The sequence below is a fragment of the Ammospiza caudacuta genome, chromosome 8 (assembly GCF_027887145.1).
Source record: "Ammospiza caudacuta isolate bAmmCau1 chromosome 8, bAmmCau1.pri, whole genome shotgun sequence".
NCBI lineage: Eukaryota > Metazoa > Chordata > Aves > Passeriformes > Passerellidae > Ammospiza > Ammospiza caudacuta.
Window position 1 is genome coordinate 42,667,868 of NC_080600.1, and position 18,255 is coordinate 42,686,122.

General features: G+C 46.4%; 1 protein-coding gene across 2 annotated transcripts; it reads right to left on the reverse strand.

Annotated features, from left to right (window-relative positions):
• Window positions 1-2,534: 2,534 nt before the first annotated feature.
• Window positions 2,535-12,312, reverse strand: NMI (N-myc and STAT interactor). 2 transcript variants are annotated; one of them, XM_058809570.1, is made up of 11 exons: window positions 12,123-12,312; window positions 11,906-12,027; window positions 10,998-11,048; window positions 9,595-9,672; window positions 9,182-9,328; window positions 8,057-8,152; window positions 7,405-7,579; window positions 6,844-6,950; window positions 6,533-6,728; window positions 5,807-5,913; window positions 2,535-4,338 (listed from the first exon to the last, which is right to left on the reverse strand). In XM_058809570.1, exons 3-11 carry the CDS (start codon window positions 11,040-11,042, stop codon window positions 4,120-4,122), a joined length of 1,170 nt encoding a protein of 389 aa, XP_058665553.1. In that variant the 5' UTR covers window positions 11,043-11,048; window positions 11,906-12,027; window positions 12,123-12,312; the 3' UTR covers window positions 2,535-4,119. The 2 variants fall into 2 exon arrangements, with proteins under 2 accessions (XP_058665553.1, XP_058665552.1); XM_058809569.1 differs by having other exon boundaries at window positions 8,057-8,155.
• Window positions 12,313-18,255: the final 5,943 nt, after the last annotated feature.

The following is an 18,255-nucleotide window of genomic DNA, read 5'->3' on the forward strand; positions in this document are numbered from 1 at the left end:
AAGTTTTAAACTTCTCTTAAGGTGTTTTTCCTGGCCTGGGCTGCCTGGGACAGGATCGAAGCTCCAGCAGGTGCTGCTGAGGGAGCGATGCCTGCCCGCAATCCTGAGGCTCTGGGGGCAAACCCAGCGAGAGGCTCCATGGAATTCCGAGCGCCAGGAGCTTTTAATTAATGACAGCAGCCAATTAAGCAGGCGGTGAGGCCCGTGCGAGAGGCGGCACGGAGGGAATGCAGACGGGGATTTTCTCACGCCTGGCACAGCCGGAGCTCGGCTCGGCTGCCAGACAGCCCTCACACCTTCCCAGCTGGTGTTTGGGAGCAACACTCGGGCCTGCTAGTGGGGTTAGGGGAAAAAAAGCAACCCAAGAACAAACGGATTGTGCTGAATCACTCCCCAGACGCGTCTGTGCCGAGCAGCTGCTCCCAGGCAGGGATGGGCGATGCGGGAAGGGCCGGGAATGGGCCGCGAATGGGGAAGGAATGGGCCGGGAACGGGCCGGGAATGGGCCGCGAATGGGGAATGAATGGGCCGGGAATGGGGAGGGAGGGAGGGATGGAGCAGCAGCTCTGCTGACAACGGGCCCTGCTGGCGCTTCATGGCAAATCCCAGCGTGATTTGGGTTGGGAGGGACATTAAAGCTCATCCCAATCCAGCCCTGCCATGGGCAAAGACACCTTCCACTGTCCCAGGTTGCTCTAAGCCCCCATGTCCAGCCTGGCCTTGGGCACTGCCAGGGATCCGGGGGCAGCCCCAGCTGCTCTGGCAATCCCAGCCCAGCCAGGAATTCCCAACTCCCAATGTCCCATCCATCCCTGCCCTTGGCAGTGGGAGCCATTCCCTGGCTCCTGTCCCTCCATGCCTTGTTCCCAGTCCGTCCCCAGCTCCTTTTCCAGCGCTTTCCCCCCAGCCCCTCCCGGCCCTGCCCCTCACGGTGTGCGGCCCCGCTCCCCCCGGCACTTGCCATGGCCGCTCCAACGGGACGGGATCCCTACGGGACGAGGATCCCACCGGGACGGGATCTCGGCGGGAAGGGCGCGGAACGAGCGGGCCCGGCGGGGAAACGAAAGCGAAAGCGGCGGGGAAGCGGCGGGGCCGCCCCTGAGGCCGCCCCCAGCCCGACGGGGACAGCGCGGCCCGGCCCGCCCTGCCCGGCTGGAACGGGAACCGGGATTTGGGCAGGGACACGCGGGGACAGGGACACACAGGGAGAGGGACAGGCAGGGACAGGGACATGCGGAGACTTGAAAATATACATGGACAAGAACACGTGGAAAGGAACGAGGGAGAAGGGCATGCATAGAGAGGGACAGGGACACACAGGGACAGAGGGACACACACAGGGACATATACGGGGACACGCAAGGAGACGGACAGGCAGGGACAGGGACTCTATAAACACATACATGGACAAGAACACACATGGAGAGGAACAAGGGAGAGGGGCATGCATGGAGAGGGACAGGGACACACAGGGAGAGGGACATGCATGGAGAAGGACAGGTATGGAGAGGGACAGACATGGAGAGGGACACACAGGGACATATACATGGACAAAGATGCCCATGGAGAGGGACACAAGGGAGAAGGACACACAGGGACACAAATGGAGAAGGACAGGAGTGGAGAAGGACATGCATGGAATGGGACATGCATGGAATGGGACACGTGTGGAGAAGGACACACATGGAGAGGGACACAAGGGAGAAGGACACACAGGGACACAAATGGAGAAAGACAGGAGTGGAGAGGGACACGTGTGGGCTGGGACACACATGGAGAAGGACATGCATGGAGAGGGACACAAGGGAGAAGGACACACAGGGACACAAATGGAGAAAGACAGAAGTGGAGAGGGACACGTGTGGGCTGGGACACACATGGAGAAGGACACGCATGGAGAGGGACACAAGGGAGAAGGACAGACAGGGACACAAATGGAGAAGGACAGGAGTGGAGAGGGACATGCATGGAATGGGACACGCGTGGAGAAGGACATGCATGGAGAGGGACACAAGGGAGAAGGACACACAGGGACACAAATGGAGAAGGACAGGAGTGGAGAGGGACATGCATGGAATGGGACACGCATGGAGAAGGACACGCATGGAAAGGGACACAAGGGAGAAGGACAGGTGTGGACAGGGACAGACACACAGGGACACAAGGGAGAAGGACAGGAGTGGAGAGGGACACACATGGACAGGGACATGCACGGAAAGCGAACAGTTCCAGGGATGCAGGGCAGCCCCAGCTGCTCTGGGCACCCTGTGCCAGGCCCTGCCCACCGTCCCAGGCAGGAATTCCTTCCCCCTGTCCCACATGGCCAGGGACACCCCCCTGGCACCCCAAAGGCTGTGCTTGCACAGCTCCCCTGGCCCCAAGAGCCTCGTGTTTAGCTGGACAGCAGTGCTGGGGTGAACACTGCAGCTGGGAATGTCCCTGTGTGTCATCTGGGAATAAAAACCACCCAGCCCGAGAGAAAGGCACCCCAGCAGGGAGGAAAAAAGGATATTGACATTTATAGACACATCACTGACACTTTATTCTTATTGTTCATCATTAAAACCAGTCTCCAGCCTTTAAAGCACCATTGCTGCTTTAAAATTTAACAGGGCAATCATCACAAGCCATAATTCATCAGAGACAAAGGCAAGACATTTACAGACATTGCCTTTAAAGTGTAAAAATCTGATTTGTTTTCTGGGCTTTAAAACCTGCAGCTTCTCACTACTCCTCATGAGTCACACCTTATGAGAATTTTAAGCTTTTTCCTTTTTAATGATTTACTTGTCAATATTTATCAGTGAGATACAGTTGAAATTCATGACATTTTTTACCTTTCTCAGGTTTTTTTCCCCCTCTCTTTTTAAGGTGTCTGGTCTTACCACGTTCCTGAGAGTGCAAAAGTGCACAATTTCTGTAAATTCTTCAGCACTACTTTGTTTGAAGTAATTATTATTATTTTCCAATGGTCAGGTAATCAATCCCTGCCTTTGCATGCCCTAAACAGTGAGAGGTGCTACAGTCACATGGATCTCACTCAACAGCAAATTCAAAATAAACTCTGGTGTTTGCAGCCTTTTAACTTTCCATATTCAACTTTTATCCATTGCCAGTTAACAGTTTGTCTGCAATAATAATCCCTGAGGTATTCCCTCTCCTTTCCCTGCACATCAAGATGTCAAATACCCCAAAAATAAATTATTTCCAATGTCAGGCTCATGTTAGTTTGGAGACAAGACTATTAGGGCCAAACCATTTCAGCACCCAAGGATGACAAAAGTGCAAAGTCTGAGGAGGATTTGTTTTCCAAGGATGAGAGCAGAAAAGGAAAAATATTCCTCCTTGGAAAATCACTCTCCAGCCTGGGATCACCAGATTCCTCAGGGCTGTTCAGCAGCACTGTTACAAAACCAGGTCCAGCACCAGCTCAATCCTTGGCTGAAATCGTTTTAAATTACCAAAATCATGAACAAAAATGAGGAAAATTGAATTGCAGAAATAAATATTAAAATCAAACAATAAAGCAGGCTACGAACAGCTAAAGGCAGCAAATGCCAGGCCATTTTTAAGTGAAATTTCTTGGTTTTTTTTTCTATTTAATTCTCTCTATTTTAATTTCTATTTTAATTCTATTCTTCCCATTTTCTATTTTAATTCTATCACTAATTTGATAAGGTGGCTTTTATGAAATTACAGGATTCTTTCAGGTGTTTGAGTTCTGGTGGCACTCAGCAACCTCAGCAGGACTGGAGCTGTGCCAGAGCCACCTTCTGAAACTCTGGAACTTAAAGCAGGACTGGGACGAGGCTTGGATTGGGATTAAATTAAATATGGCTTTTGCATCCAGAACATAAGAAATAATCCACTCATCCCACTCTGGACTATTTTTAAATCTGCAAGGTATAAAATATGGAAAGTTGCAGAAAATGTGAGCTGTCTCAGGGGCTGCTGAAGGCTTGGTCTGTGCCTTTCATGTGTACCACAGGCAGGGACTTCTGCTGACTCCCTGTGCAAAGCCAGAGCCATGAGACAAGGCAGGAAGGCAGGGATTCCTTTGCTGCAGTATCAATCTCAGAGCATTAAAGCACAATATCTACAGAAATCCCTGAAACTTCATCAGTCCTCTCTGGCTCCTGAGCTGGCATTCTCAGTATCCTCCTCAAAGCAAACATAGGCTGCTCCTTTGGAGATGTATTTGATTTTCTCTATCTCCCCCCCACCATTGCTTGGCTTTTGGAAGTGAATTTCTATCATGTCCTGCACACTTTCTTCATCCTCTTCCACCTCTGGGACTCCTTTCAGCAGAATGGTTTTCTTGGAAACCCTGCAGTGTGGCTGGGGAGGAAAAACAAACCTGGATTATACAGCAGCTGTGCACTCAAGGGAACTGGGAGAGATGGGAATTGAATTCCTTGCTCAGGTGTGGCTGGGATCTCTGATGAGGGGAAAACTTTAGATAGTGGGAATTTCTCTGGAAAGAGCAGAATTCTGGACTCGCACTGCCATGAAGGGCCTGGAACTCTGGACTCACACTGCCATGAAGGGCCTGGAACTCTGGACTCACACTGCCATGAAGGGTCTGGAACTCTGGACTCACACTACAGTGAAGGGTCTGGAAGTCCGGATTTACACAATGAAGGGTCTGGAATTCTGGATTCACACTGCCATGAAGGGTCTGGAATTCTGGACTCACACTACAGTGAAGGGTCTGGAACTCTGGATTTACACAATGAAGGGTCTGGAATTCTGGATTCACACTACAGTGAAGGGTCTGGAACTCTGGATTTACACAATGAAGGGTCTGGAATTCTGGATTCACACTACCATATAGGGTCTGGATTCACACTACAGTGTAGGGTCTGGAACTCTGGACTCACACTGCCATGAAGGGTCTTGGAGGAGCAGCTCAGGGCACTTGGTTTGTTGGAGAAGAGGGAGGGGAAACTCATCCCAGTCTGGAGCTCCTGAGGGACAGCTCCCATCTCTGCCCTCTGGGAGCAGAGGAACAACAGCTGGAGCTGGGCCAGGGCAGATTTAGGATGGATTTTGGGAAAGGCTCTTCCCCAGAGGGTGCTGGGCACTGCCCAGGCTCCCCAGGCAATGGGCACATTCCCAACAGCTCCAGGAGGCTTTGGACACCACTCCCAGGGGTGCCCAGGATGGGATTTTGGGGTGTCTGTGCAGGACCAGGAGCTGGATCCGTGATGCTGTGGGTCCCTTCCAGCTCAGGAGATTCTGTGGTTCCACGATTCCAAGCCCACACTTTAACTGGTGTGTCCTGCACTCCCTAATGCAGCCACACTCTGGGTTTGGGGAGCCCCGATGGCTCCTGCCAGCACCACCCCACAAAACCCCTGCCAGGACATGCCCCACACCAGCGGTGTGTCCTGCAGCCATGCCTTAATGACAAAGCCCTAATGATAGACACAATTCTGCCCTGATCGCCATCTCCTCCTAAAGCACAGTGTGATGAGGCAGCTCTCACAATTTGGGCTGAACGAGGAGTGAAATCAAGGAATGGATGAGCAAATGTTGCATTTGCTGGGACTCTGGGATCCTGGCAGAGCTTTGTGCTTTAGCTCCTTCCCAAACAGCCCAGCACAGCCATGGGGGAGTGCTGAGGTAATTCCATCAAGGAAACACAAGCACACCCTTTAAAAATAAATTGCAGCTTCACATGAACTCAACAGCCCATTTCACACCCACTGTGAAGTTGTGAAGTTCACACAAAGGGAGTGAAAATTCCGCCCCTCCTCCTATTTCCCACCTCTCTGTTCTATCAGCCTGGAGTAGATTCCTTTACCTGAAACTTCATCAAGTGGAAATCAAAATGTGGTGAGACAGAAATGATGAACCACCTTTCCTCTGCACAGAAAGGGTATTTAGTACATCCCACAAAGTTGTAGCTTGCTGTAAGAGAATTAAAAAAAAAAAAAACCAACAGTTAATTATTTAATATAATTTAACCACTATTTTATAAACATTTCAATGACCAAGCTCATCCAACTAATGTAGGATGGCACACCTGTAGATTCTTTATGGGCATTCTGCAAAAAGTTTATTTGGCACTTCCAAAACAAAAAGCAAAATCATGAAATGCCCACAAAGCTCCGAAATAAATCTGAAGCAGCTGCTCCAAGTGGATGTGGAATTGATCATGGAATTCCATCCAGCTGGGCAACAGGAATGCCTGTCCAACTGCACTGTCCTGCAGCAGAGCTAAAATCAAACTCATCTTCCTGATTTGCTGTTTGCAGAATGAGTGCCTGGCAAGGCAGAGGGAAAAAATCAGGTTTTTTTTGGGAAAAGTTGTGAAAGAAAGCTCATGAACTGTGAGCAGGTTGTGTTTGCTCCAAAAGGATGTGATGAAAAACTGCTTTATTTCCCCACATCTCTGGGGGATCCATCAGCTCCCTGTGGGAAGAGTTTGCAACACTCAGTGGTGACCCCAGAATGGAACCCAGGATGGATTTGATGGATTTGTACAAGAAAATATTGGATTTGGATAAGAAAATATTCCAGACTCTACCTCCAGGCTTGAGGAATGTGATGACACCCGTCCCAGACCCCCTGTTGTAGGTCACTTCTTCTACTTCTCCTCCTCCTTCTGCCTGCTCAGTTTTGTAGAAATGCAGCTCAAGTTTGTCTCTCATCCATTCTTCAGGAATGGGAAGCTCAGGTATGTCTGAAATGTTGATCTTCTTTCCAGAGACAGTGACGTGGAGCTAAAAACATCAAATTTTTGTGCACTTTGTGACTGAAAACACTGAAAAGTAAAAAAAAGACCCTAAAGTTTTTAAAGAGCTCAGATTTTGAGAGTTGCATATTTCAGCTGTTTACCTCAAACTGGAATCCCATGTCGAGTTCAAAAGGCTTCACTGTCACATTTGCTGTTCTGTTGTCCAGGTTCACACAGTGCTTGCTCATCTTTGTCAGCCTCTGGGCAACTGGGGGAAATCAGATATGGAAAGCTTTGTTTAATCATTATAAACCCCAAATTATTCCCCAGTCTCTTAAAAAATCTCCTTTTGCACCAGTAAAGCAGAAATAAATAATAATTAGGCAACCAGATCCCAAGCATCCATGCCTACTTCCATAAAACCTCTGCAGTTTTATGTAGTCCAAATAATATAATAACAAAATATTATACCGACTTTATTAATAACAAACAATGTTACTAAAATAATACAATAAATATAGCAAATATATTATTAATTATACATATAAAATAGATTTTGAGTGGGACTAGTAGAACTTAAGCTGATGAAAGATGCTTTTATTGTATAAAATATTATAAGATTTTTTTCCTGTTCCATTCAAAACACCCTTGGGGAAAACCCCACCACTACCAGGTGAAATACATCAGAGACATAAATTTTATAATTAAAATACACATCCTACCTTCCTCATCTTCAAAAGTCAGCAGTGCCTGGTTCTGGTTGAGTCTGAAGGGGGTTTTTGTGGCCACCCCAAACACACAGTGGGTGTCCATATCCTCATCTGCCCCATCATCCTTCATCTCTTCCAGGTGAGTGAACTTCAATTGCATTTCTGCCACCTTCTTTTTAACCTCCAACTTTAGAATTGACACAAGAAAAAGAAAACTTGAATATTACCAATGCTATGAATATTTTTTGATTCCACTGCCTTCCATTGAATCAATGTCTGCTTGCTTCCATTCCTCTCACACTTCCAGTACCTCTTGGATTTATTTCCATATCCTCTCCCTGCTTCAAACTGGCTTGCCAGGAAAAATAAGAAACTTTCAGGTTTATTTCATATTGAAATTAGTAGAGGTTCAAATGCTGAACAAGTGGCCCCAGCAGCCTTTCAGAGGGACAGATTCAGTGGGGAGGCTCAGGTTTCCCACAGCAGCTGCCCCTGGGTCCCTGGAAGTGTCCCAGGCCAGGCCAGATGGGGCTTGGGGACACTGGGAGGTGTCCCTGAGGTTGGAATGGGATGGGATTTAAGGTCCCTTCCAACCCAAACCATTCTCTGAAAATAAAAATCTGCCCTCCTAAAAGACCAATTTCCAAATATTCCCCTCCTTTACCGGATTATCCTGGGAACTGTGTTCTTCCAGGTCTTCTTTGAGCTTTTCCATCTCCTTTTTCAGCTCAGTGTTTTCTTGCTTTAGCATCAAGAGTTCCTGCTACAGGCCAAAAAGATGAAATGCAGAGTTAAACACTTAAATAAAGACAGAAATATATTTCAGCAACATCTGGGCAGTTTCTGCTATGCTGCTGCTCTTCCTTCCTCATGTCCTCCTCCTTCCTCCTGTCTGCTCCATAATTCCTCCAGAACAAGGAATCCTGCTTGGACACAAAGCTCTGGGAGCAAATCCAGGATTTCCTGGACAGGGAATGTGAGAGGATGAGAAGGAAGCAGAGCAGATGTTGTCAGATGTTGTCACCTTCTTCCACCATCACAAGGTGGCTCCTGGGAAGTCACCAACCACTGCAGACACTTGGAGCACTTCCCATCAGCTGAAGGCCAAAGCCACATGGTCATCATGACCTTTCCTGGGTACAAATCCAAACTTTTGTGATTAAAGAACCAAAAATCAGCTTTCAGAAAATCTCCCCACAACCTGAGCGTGTTTAAGCTATTAATTATATTGTAATGGCTTAAAGCTGTAATTTCTCATGAGTGATCCACCAAAGCTCACTGGAAGCACCTCCTTGGCAGCCTGTGGGACCTTCTGCTGTTCCTGCCCATGGAATATCGAGGGAATGAACCAAGGGGTTCTGGAACCAGCAGTTCTAGAAGGAAAATCCCTCTTCAGACAGGCCCTGGCTCTTGCCCAGCTCACTGGCACCTAAGAAATGCTGATCCTTTGGGTGCTGTGACCTCTGACAGAGCAGGGAGCTGGCAAAGCAGTGCAATCACCCCACTGGGCTTCATCCCCTTCACCCAGACCTCAAACTCATCCACAGGGGAGAACCTTGGAAGAGCAAGGCTGCTTTTGGCAGCTTTCACCCCAAAACAGATTCAGTTTATTGCAGTCTCTTTGCCTGCTAGAGAAAAACTGAAATGCAGCAAAAAACATGTGGAACATCCGACCAGCACAGCTGCACACTGGTAAAGCCAGTGAAACTGGTGAAACTGGGAATGTTCTCCCATTTTGCCAGCCCCAGCTCCCTCCCAGCCCTGCAAACACCTCCAGCCCCCTGCACACCTCACAGCTGGTGATCCTGTCCTTCCTCTGCTTCTCCTGCTCCTTCAGCTCTGCCAGCTGCTTCTCTGCTCTGCCACACTCTGCCTCTGCTGCTAGTTTGGAGTAAAACAGGTCAGCTTTTATCTTCCCAGCATCTTCAAGTCTTATCTGGAGAGCAAAAGGAAGAAGATTTTAAGGTTTATTTCTAGAGGAACAAACAAAACCTTGAGTAAGCCCTTTGTACTTACTAATTTTTAACACTTTGGGTAAATATTCAACTCACAAGAGTGCCATCAACACAAGCACAAAGCATGGAAGAGCAGAACAAATTAAAGGTGTTATAAATGTGGGGGGTTTGATCTGATTTCAGAAGGATGCACCAATTTTTGTATTTTAGCAAATTTCCATGACTCCATGTGCTTTACAGAACTTGCCTTCCATATCCTCAGCTCTTCCTTGAGTTTTTCAATCTCTTCCAGGGGTGTCCCAAGTGGATCAGTGGGTACCATACTCTGCAGAGAGAAGAGGAACACGTTGGTTTTCTCCTCTGTTGGCCAACAGCTGAGACACCCCAAACAATTCTAAAACAATCTTTAAAAAATTAAAAAGTTTAACAAAAAAAAATTTAAAACATCATTCACTTAGGTCAAATTGTTGAATTATTTTAATGGCTGGCCAGGAAAAAAATCTGTGAAATTGTGAATTACTGGCCAGCCATTATTATTTGCTAATTATCTAACTGCTAAAATGCACAGGTGAATTTATTATTTAGCTAAATAATAAATCAAGTTGTCTCCATGTTCTTCCACACAGATCTAAGCCCCTCAAACCCATAAATGTTTAGCTCTGTGCTTTCTCAGCAGTGCCTCCAGGAGGAGGTGTCAATAAAAAAAAAATAAAAGTGAAAATGGGATTTTGATCTTCCAAGCTCAGGGAGATTGGATAATAAAAGGTAGCATCAAGGAAGGTGATAAAAGAACCATTTCAGAATTGAAATTCAGGGCACAAGTTCACAGGGGCAGGGAAACTACAAAGCCCAAAGAGAGGGAAAATCTCTGTTCTGATTTATTTCTACGGCTGCAACGTTCTGCAGGAAAAAAAAAAATCCAAAAAGATCTGCTGAAATATTCTCTCCCTTTTTACTCAAGATTACATAAAGCTTGAATGGGAACCATGAAATTTAGAAATAGCAAAAGATCTAAATTAGATAATCCATGGAAAAGATCTGAATTAGATGATCTTGTCAGTTCTCCTGATAATGCTGGGTATTTCCTAAAAATAATAAAACAGAAAGTATTTCTTCCAGTTTCAAATTAAGCAAGAGGGAAATATCCATCTGTGTCTTAGTTACAATGGGAAAAATATTCCTTCACTCCAGGGATTGAGTGCAGAGAATAAAAAGGATGCACATGCCAACAGCTGGAAGATAATAAGAAAAATGATTTTTTACTAAAAAAATGGTTTCACACATCCTGAAAGAAGGAAAAAAAATAATCAAGAAAACACAAGAAAGGCCAGGGAAAGTCCCATCCAAACCATTTGTGCACTGCTGGAGCTGAATCCCAGGAAAAGGGAAATTCCCCTAGAATCCTCCACAAAGGCAGATGAGCAAGAGAGGCAGGACAGAAAGTTCTGGGAAAATCTGTGATGCAGAACCTTGGGAATGGGATTCTCCCCATGGAAACAGGAGGTGGAAATGGGGAATGCCCCAAGTGTTAAAGGGTGGAAGAAGGTGAGACAAGCAGTAGCAGTGGGAGCACAAACCTTCAGAGTCAGTCAGAGATACGAAAGTCAAATACAGATTTCACTCCCAGGCAGCACATCAGGAAATACTTACAAAACCATTGTCTTGGAGAGATAATGGAGGGCTGGTAAAATCCATGGAAACCTGAGGGACCAGGAAAAAAAAAAATAAAACACTGTGCATATTTTTTATGCAACTGATATCAGGAATACCAGAAGCTGTGCTAAGCTGAAAAAATTTTTAAACATAAATGTATAATTCCATATGCAAAAGTGACAGATACTGCATATCTGAAGCCTCCTTTTTCACAAATATTTTCACAATAATTTTCACAGATATCAAAATGAATATTACATGTGTTGTGTTAGAAAGTAATGCTGGATTAATTCATGTAAGTAGTGTGTTAAATATAGTTTCAGGGTATAACAAAATGTTAAAATAGAAACTATGCGCTGTAGGATACTTTTTTCTAAAGAAAGAATTTGTAGTGAGATAGCAGCCACAGGACACCTGAATCTTTTAGAGAAAGAGAATTTATTGCTCCATTATCAGGAGAAAAACTTCCTGCCTCGCTCGGGCGGGATGATGCCTTTAGGATTCGGAGGAAGAAGCTGACACTGACCAGACAGAATCCTGTGTTTGAATGGAATTTATGCATCATGGATGAGGCATATGAACATGCAACAGGTTATTGTTTTTAAGCGTTAATCCTTTGTTAACCTGTGTCCTTTTTCAGGCTTATGCTGCCCAGAAAAAGGTACCCGGCCATCCATAACTCTTTGTTTCTATTGTCTCATATTGTCCTAATTCAAATTGTCCAAATTAGTATTACTCTAACTGTATTACTATTTTTATAACCATTTTACTACTATTAAACTTCTAAAATTTTAAAAACAAGCTATTGGCGTTTTTCACAGTTGGATACTCCACGGCCTGACCTTGAAATCCCAGCGGGAGCAGCCCAAATTCCCGATTCATCCCGGCAGTTCTGACCCTCTCACCTGGGAATCCTCGCCTTGATTCTGAGCCGCACCGCCCTGCCTTGAAACTGGGGTTTTGGAGCCCGGAATCCCTTTCTGGTTTGGACCGGGCAGCGACAATTCAGAGACTGCTGTACAGTTTTCTGTGGAGGAAAAAAGGAAAGTGAAAGCAGAAATGAACAACAGTTGTTCTTTGGTTTATCTGCGACTCCTCCAAGGGACGTGAGGCCTCCCTCACCGCTCGGCTCCCGGCGGGCACGGCCGGGACGGGCTATGGGGCACGGCCGGGACGGGCTGGGGGGACGGGCTGGGGGCACGGCCGGGGCTGCTGCAGCTGCCGGCGGCTCCTCAGACACCTCCGGAGCCGGCTCGGGGCCGCCTTTCGCTTTCGCTTCCCGGCCCGGGGGAGGGAGGGGCTGGAGCCCGGCCGGCCCCCTCACACACCGGGGAGCCGCCGGGGTACCGGGGTGTGTCTGGCTCTGTCCGAGCGGGCTGAGGGAGGAGCCGCTCCTCAGCCGAGCCCTGATGAGGCTAACAGGCACAAATGTGGAGAAAACGGGGAAATCCCTGTTTTTTCCCCGGGAAGAGGCGGGGAAAGGGCGCTGGGGCAGCGCCCTGAGGGCGGGTGTGAGGGCGGTCATCGCCTCACGGCGGAGCCGCTGCTCGCCCGTCCCGGCTGCGAAATCAAATAACACAAACTTAGCGGACTCCGCTGAGTTTGTCTGTGTGTTTATTTATTTATTTACTCGTAATTCTCTGGGATTACGTGGTGTATTATAAGGAATATGGCTTATTTCGGTGGCAAAAAGCATCCGGGACAGAAAGAGCCCTTGCGCATGGAGATGCTGCATTCCAAGAAATTACCGTGTAGAAGAATTCTGGATAACCGAGTGTCGGCTTGACACCGAAATGTGACCTCTAAAGAGGTTTCTGGGAAAAAACCTGGATTTCAGTGGCGTTGAGGAAGTGGTGTTCAGTCGTGTTGAGGAAGAGAAAGCCCTGAGTTCTCATCCAAGGGAGGGTAAAAGGCTGCAGAGGGACTGGGGACAAGGAATGGAGGGACAGGAGCCAGGGAATCCCAGAGGGCAGGGATGGATGGGACATTGGGAATTGGGAATTCCTGGCTGGGCTGGAATTCCCAGAATTTTGGCTGCCTCTGGATCCCTGGCAGTGCCCAAAGCCAGGCTGGATGGGGCTTGGAGCAGCCTGGGACAGTGGGAGGTGTCCCTGCCCATGGCAGGGATGGAATGGGATCTTTAAGTCCCTTCTAATCCAACCCATTCCATGATTCCACACAGATAACTAAAAGAAAGAGTCCATATCCTAGACTGAGAAGAAAAATGAAGTATATTACTTTCAGGTTTCCTTTCAAACTAAGCTGACGGATCTTTTAGTGTGTTCCCCTCAAAATTGCAAACAGACTTGTATTCATAGGCCGAAGGATTTTGTCTGCGTTGCAGCCAAACAGTGCTGACTGTTCACGAAATTAATCCTCAAAAATTCAAAATATGCCAAATAGTTGGGGCAAGTGTAAACGCTGACTTTGTCACTTTGCAGATGTGGACTCTGCTTTCGGAGGAAAAGCAGACGGAGCTGGATAACCACGGAGCTCTGTGGTGGAACTGCTTGGGCTCTGTGAGCACACTCGAGGAGGTCTGGCTGGAGCAGCCAGATTAAGGGCTTCTGAATTTTTGTTTTCACTGGCTCCACAAAGGGGATCTTGGATTGCCCCCTGCTTGGATAGTGATCACCTCTTGCCGCCAGATTCACTGGGAGTTTTACCCACAGCATGATTGTTATGGCAACTTCAAAAGTCCTTATCTGTTTTTCCAGATAAGTGGATGAAACTCTGACCCTGCTTTTAAGATTTATTATTATTGTTTTTGTTATTATTTTCTGCCTTGACAATGGCTAACAATGTTTACTATTGCTTTATAAACACAAAGCTGGTTACCAATGAGTAAAAGGGAGAGGTTTGCTGGAGTAGCCAGGGAGGAGGAGGTGGTTCTCTTATGACCTAAGCCCCGCAGATTTTCAGATTCAAATGTCACAGTGGTGGGCTGCTCTCCAGTGACCGTGCTCATGTTGGGATCTGAAGGAGCTTTATTCCCCTGAACTCCAGGGAACGAGCAGCGTCAGCCTGGTTACACGGCCAGCTTTGGGATTTGAGCTGAACAATGTGTTTGTGCTTGTTTGGTAAAGGAAATTTATTGGAGATGCTGACCTGGGCCGAGTTCCTGAACTGAAATGGGGTTGCCTTGGAGTTGAGATCTTAGTGCGTTTCTGGGTGTTGTGGATTTATGGTGTTAATCACATGTGAAGCAGAGTAGAGGGAAAAGTGTGGATTTCATAACTCTGAGGAGTTTTGCTAAAGGGGAAAATCGGGCAGTAAATACAGCATGGAGTATAAGAAGCTTTACAACTCTCTGAGCTGCCTGCATTGATTCCAAACTTGCTCTTCAGGAGCCTGAAAAACTCTGGATGAGCCAAGGAAGCTGAACTGGAAACTTGAAAAGAAAATAATGATCAGGACTCATCTGCAGCAAGAAATACTCTGATTAACCTGGAGGAAGTTTCACAGCCATACGGTGCCTTTTGTTGGTACCAAAACTATTTCACCGTAGCTCAGTTAAGAATATCATGGAGTTACCTTCAGAGGGAGAAAATTTGGGTTCTTCTACAGTTACAACAGATTCAAAGAGGAAATTAGATGCCTGGGGATTAGTGGTGTCTTCCCTGACATCTCCAGGATTTTCAGAGTCTGGAAAATGGGCCTTTTGTAGTTTGTGGTGCTTTTGTATTTTATTAGACTTGGGAAAAAAGAAATAAATTTCCAGGTTCTTCTTTAAGGAGCTGCACGTTGTCACACAGGCAGGACAACAGTGGTGACTGCTGTACCACCTCCCATCCTCAGGAATCCCAACTAAATTACTGAGAAAAACCCCACAGACCTCAGGGAAGCAAAGAAATCTTTCTGTCCTTGGTGCTGTGCCAGTGTTGAGGAGCAGATTGGGGTCTTCCATTTATTGTGTTCTGAGGTGATAATTTAGGCTTCAGAAAGCAGCATGAAAATCCACCAGGGTATGAGTTTGCTGAGGAACCAAAATCTGGAGTTATCACGCCTTGATGTCAACGAGACTCCAAAGCCACGTGGATCCCTCAAGAAGTTCCCAATCCTTCAACTCCCTGTTTGTCCTGAGTACTCATGCAGCCAGTCCAGGCTGGGAAATGAACCAGGCTCAAAGTTAACCCAGAATCAAGCTGGGTTTAGCTGATTCCTTTCTTCACTCCTGCTCATGACCTGGTGGTGTGCAGCAGGGTCAGCTCAGTGAGGGTGGAGGATCACTTAGTTCAGGGTGACAGGGCTTCAGTCTCCTCTGAGGAGGGACAGGTTCCAGATTGTGTTTTATGGGGCCAACATTGTAGGCAGCACAAACCCAAACCTTTTCTCAACCCTTTTTTTCCTAGCAAGGCAAAGGAGAAAAATAGACCTGACAAGGAACACCCTGAGTTTAGATGAATTTCTTCTGCCTCATAAATTGCAATTGCCTTCCCCACACGAGCAGGAGGATGAAATGAACACTCTTTACCAATCTCTGTGGTTCCCAGGAAGGGTTCCAGCAGGAGTTTGGGGAGTTCCAGCTTTTCTGGGCTGTGTGCTTCCAGGGAAGCAGCGCTGTGAGGCAAAGTGAATCCCAGCTCGGCTGCTGAAAGCAAACAGTGCAGGAGGAATCCTCTGAGATGCACGTTGGCACGCCTGAATCCCGTTCCTGTTCTTTGGAAAATCACTGCATGTTAATGAAATAACGAATTAAACTCGCTGCAAATGGCACTGCTGGTGCTGCAGGGAGGATTAGTGGTTTATCGAGGCAGAATAAATTCCAAGTGCAGCCTGCTTTGTGCTGAGAAGATGGAAATGAGAGGGCAGGGAAAGCAGGAGAGCAGGTGTGGAGATGTGCCTGACAAAATTATCATTGTGTGGGACACAGGGAATGGCTTCCCACTGGCAGAGGGCAGGGATGGGTGGGATATTGGGAAGGAATTCTTCCCTGGGATGGAATTCCCAGATTTGCTGTGGCTGCCCCTGGATCCCTGGCAGTGCCCAAGGCCAGGCTGGACAGGGTTTGGAGCAGTCTGGGATAGTTGAAGGTGTCTTTGCCCCTGGTCTTCAATATCCCTTCCAACTCAAATCCCTCTGGAATTCCATGATCCTATTAAAAAAACCCACACCTTTTCTGTTTGTTGCCGAACTTTATAGTCAGCAGGATCTCTGAAAGATTATAACTCCGAATGAAAACTACCAAGATAATCTTTCTGGTAATATTTAAATAAGTGCCTCAGTCTCTAGAAATGATTTTTGAAAGCAGTTGTGACATTTCCATCCCCTTTTTATTCCCCCAAAAATTATTTTACACAATCCATTCTTCTTGAAAGAAACATTCAGAGTGTCAAGCAAAGGGAAAGTCCTAAATAGAAAGCCATGGTGCAGCTGAGATGAATTAAAAAGTGAATATGTGCAAGTTAAAACATGGGAATTGCTCGTGTACATATTTCTAGGAAGGAGAGTAATCCCAGTGATCCAGAGCTTTGTCCTCCACACGTTCCTGGAAAAACTCTGTGAGTGGTGAGGAAAGGTCATTTCTGAGAAGCTGCTAATGGGAGCTGGGGGTGCTGGGGTGGGTTCATTGGCACCCCTGCTGTAGTTCAGCCCCTCCCCAGCCTGACAAACCCTGGGATCTCAGGCTGACATTGCAGACTCATCTCCCACCTCACCGACCCTCACCGGGAGCACTGGCAGCGAGAGGCTCCCGAGCTCAGGGCAGGCAGCTCCTCCTCGCACCTTCCCCTTTTCCTCTTTTCTTCTTTCCTTTTTCTCTTTTCCTTTTCCCTTTTAATTTTTTTTCCATTTTTTCCCAAAATAACCCAGAGCTGAACTGTTTTGGATGCACTCATATTTCACTTTCTCCCCTTCACTCATGTACATAAAGCACCAACAGCTCTCAGCCCAGTTCATTTCCAAGTGTTACCAACTCCTAAAAACTGTTTCATTTTTACAAGACTTGTTTAAACTCTGGTTTTTTATGGCACTGATTCTGGCTGAAGATACTTTCCCGTGTCCAGCTCTTAAAGTGGCTCCTAATCCTTAATTTTCTGGTTTAGATCTGACAATTTTCACCTTAATTCAACATTAAGTATCTACTCTGATGTTATTCACAGCCTTTAAATTCTCTGAATGAATTTGTGTTTTTATTATTTCACCACAGGAAACTGATTAAGTTTTAGGGAGGAGAAAACTTTTTTAAAAGTTGTGTTAAAAGGAGTTATGGAAAGAAAGAAAATATATTGAAATATATTGAATTCCTCAGGAATTACCTTCCCCAGGATGAGTGTGCTGGCAGGAGAAATCCTGCATCAAAGCCTCGGATATTCCACAGGCAGGAAATTTTGGTAAATTTGTATCACCAGCTTTTGGGGAAAGATGATTCACTGTGCTCTCATCACCCTGCTCTAAATTTGGGAGATTGATTTATTTAATGGGATGCAGCTGCTGCTATCCAGGGAAGAGAGAGAATGAATGGAGTTCCTGGGGTGACACTGCCAGCTGGGGAGCTTTGGAAATCTGCTCCAGTTGGGCTGGGATTCCTGGAAAAAACCTGGATCTGGTCAGCAAACCCCTGGATATCAAACTCCACACGTGTTCCAGGATGGAAGCACGGACATGAAAAAAACTAGGAAAGCTGGAATAAAATAGAAGGAAGCAAAAATTAATCTGATTTTTATTCGGGTAGTCCATTGTAGCAATGATATCAAGGAAAGCTTTGATGGTCAGTTTTTCTGTGGCTGAATTTGAATATTTTGAGGTCATGGGATCATGGAAGGACTTAGGTTGGAAGGGACCTTAAAGATCCTCTGGTTCCAAGATCCTGAATTCTGGCTGAATTTCCATCCTGCTTTTGGCCTGGATGCAAGCCCCAGTTTGTCACTTGAGCCAGCCACACTGGGTTTGTGACAGTGCAAAATTCGCCTAAAATTGTAAACTCATGAATATCCATCTTTAAATGCAGTAATTCATATCCCACTGGGGCACTTTGGTGCTGCTTAAAAACTCCTCACACTGAGAAAAGAAATCCTTTTCACTTATTTTGTGAGAGCTGCAAGAATTCTTGTTTTACCTTTTCATCTTCAAGTGGCAAGAAACATAATTTTCCATTTATTACCCCACTGATATTTTTTTTTCCACAGTGCCTGGAGTGGTGTTTAATAATATTTACTCCTGGGCCAGATAAATATCAGAGGAATATTAATCAATTCTATTGTAAATAATAGGGATTTTTTTTTCCATTCACAAATGAAGCCTCAGAATGACTGGG

Excerpts from the sequence above, each read along its gene's own strand:
- NMI (XM_058809569.1), bottom strand. The coding sequence starts at position 11,042 with ATGGATTTTACCAGCCCTCCATTATCTCTCCAAGACAATGGTTTT. Across the intron at positions 6,951-7,404 it reads GACTTTTGAAGATGAGGAAG|TTGCCCAGAGGCTGACAAAG; the intron begins GTAGGATGTGTA and ends GATTTCCCCCAG. Across the intron at positions 6,729-6,843 it reads ACATGGGATTCCAGTTTGAG|CTCCACGTCACTGTCTCTGG; the intron begins GTAAACAGCTGA and ends TGATGTTTTTAG.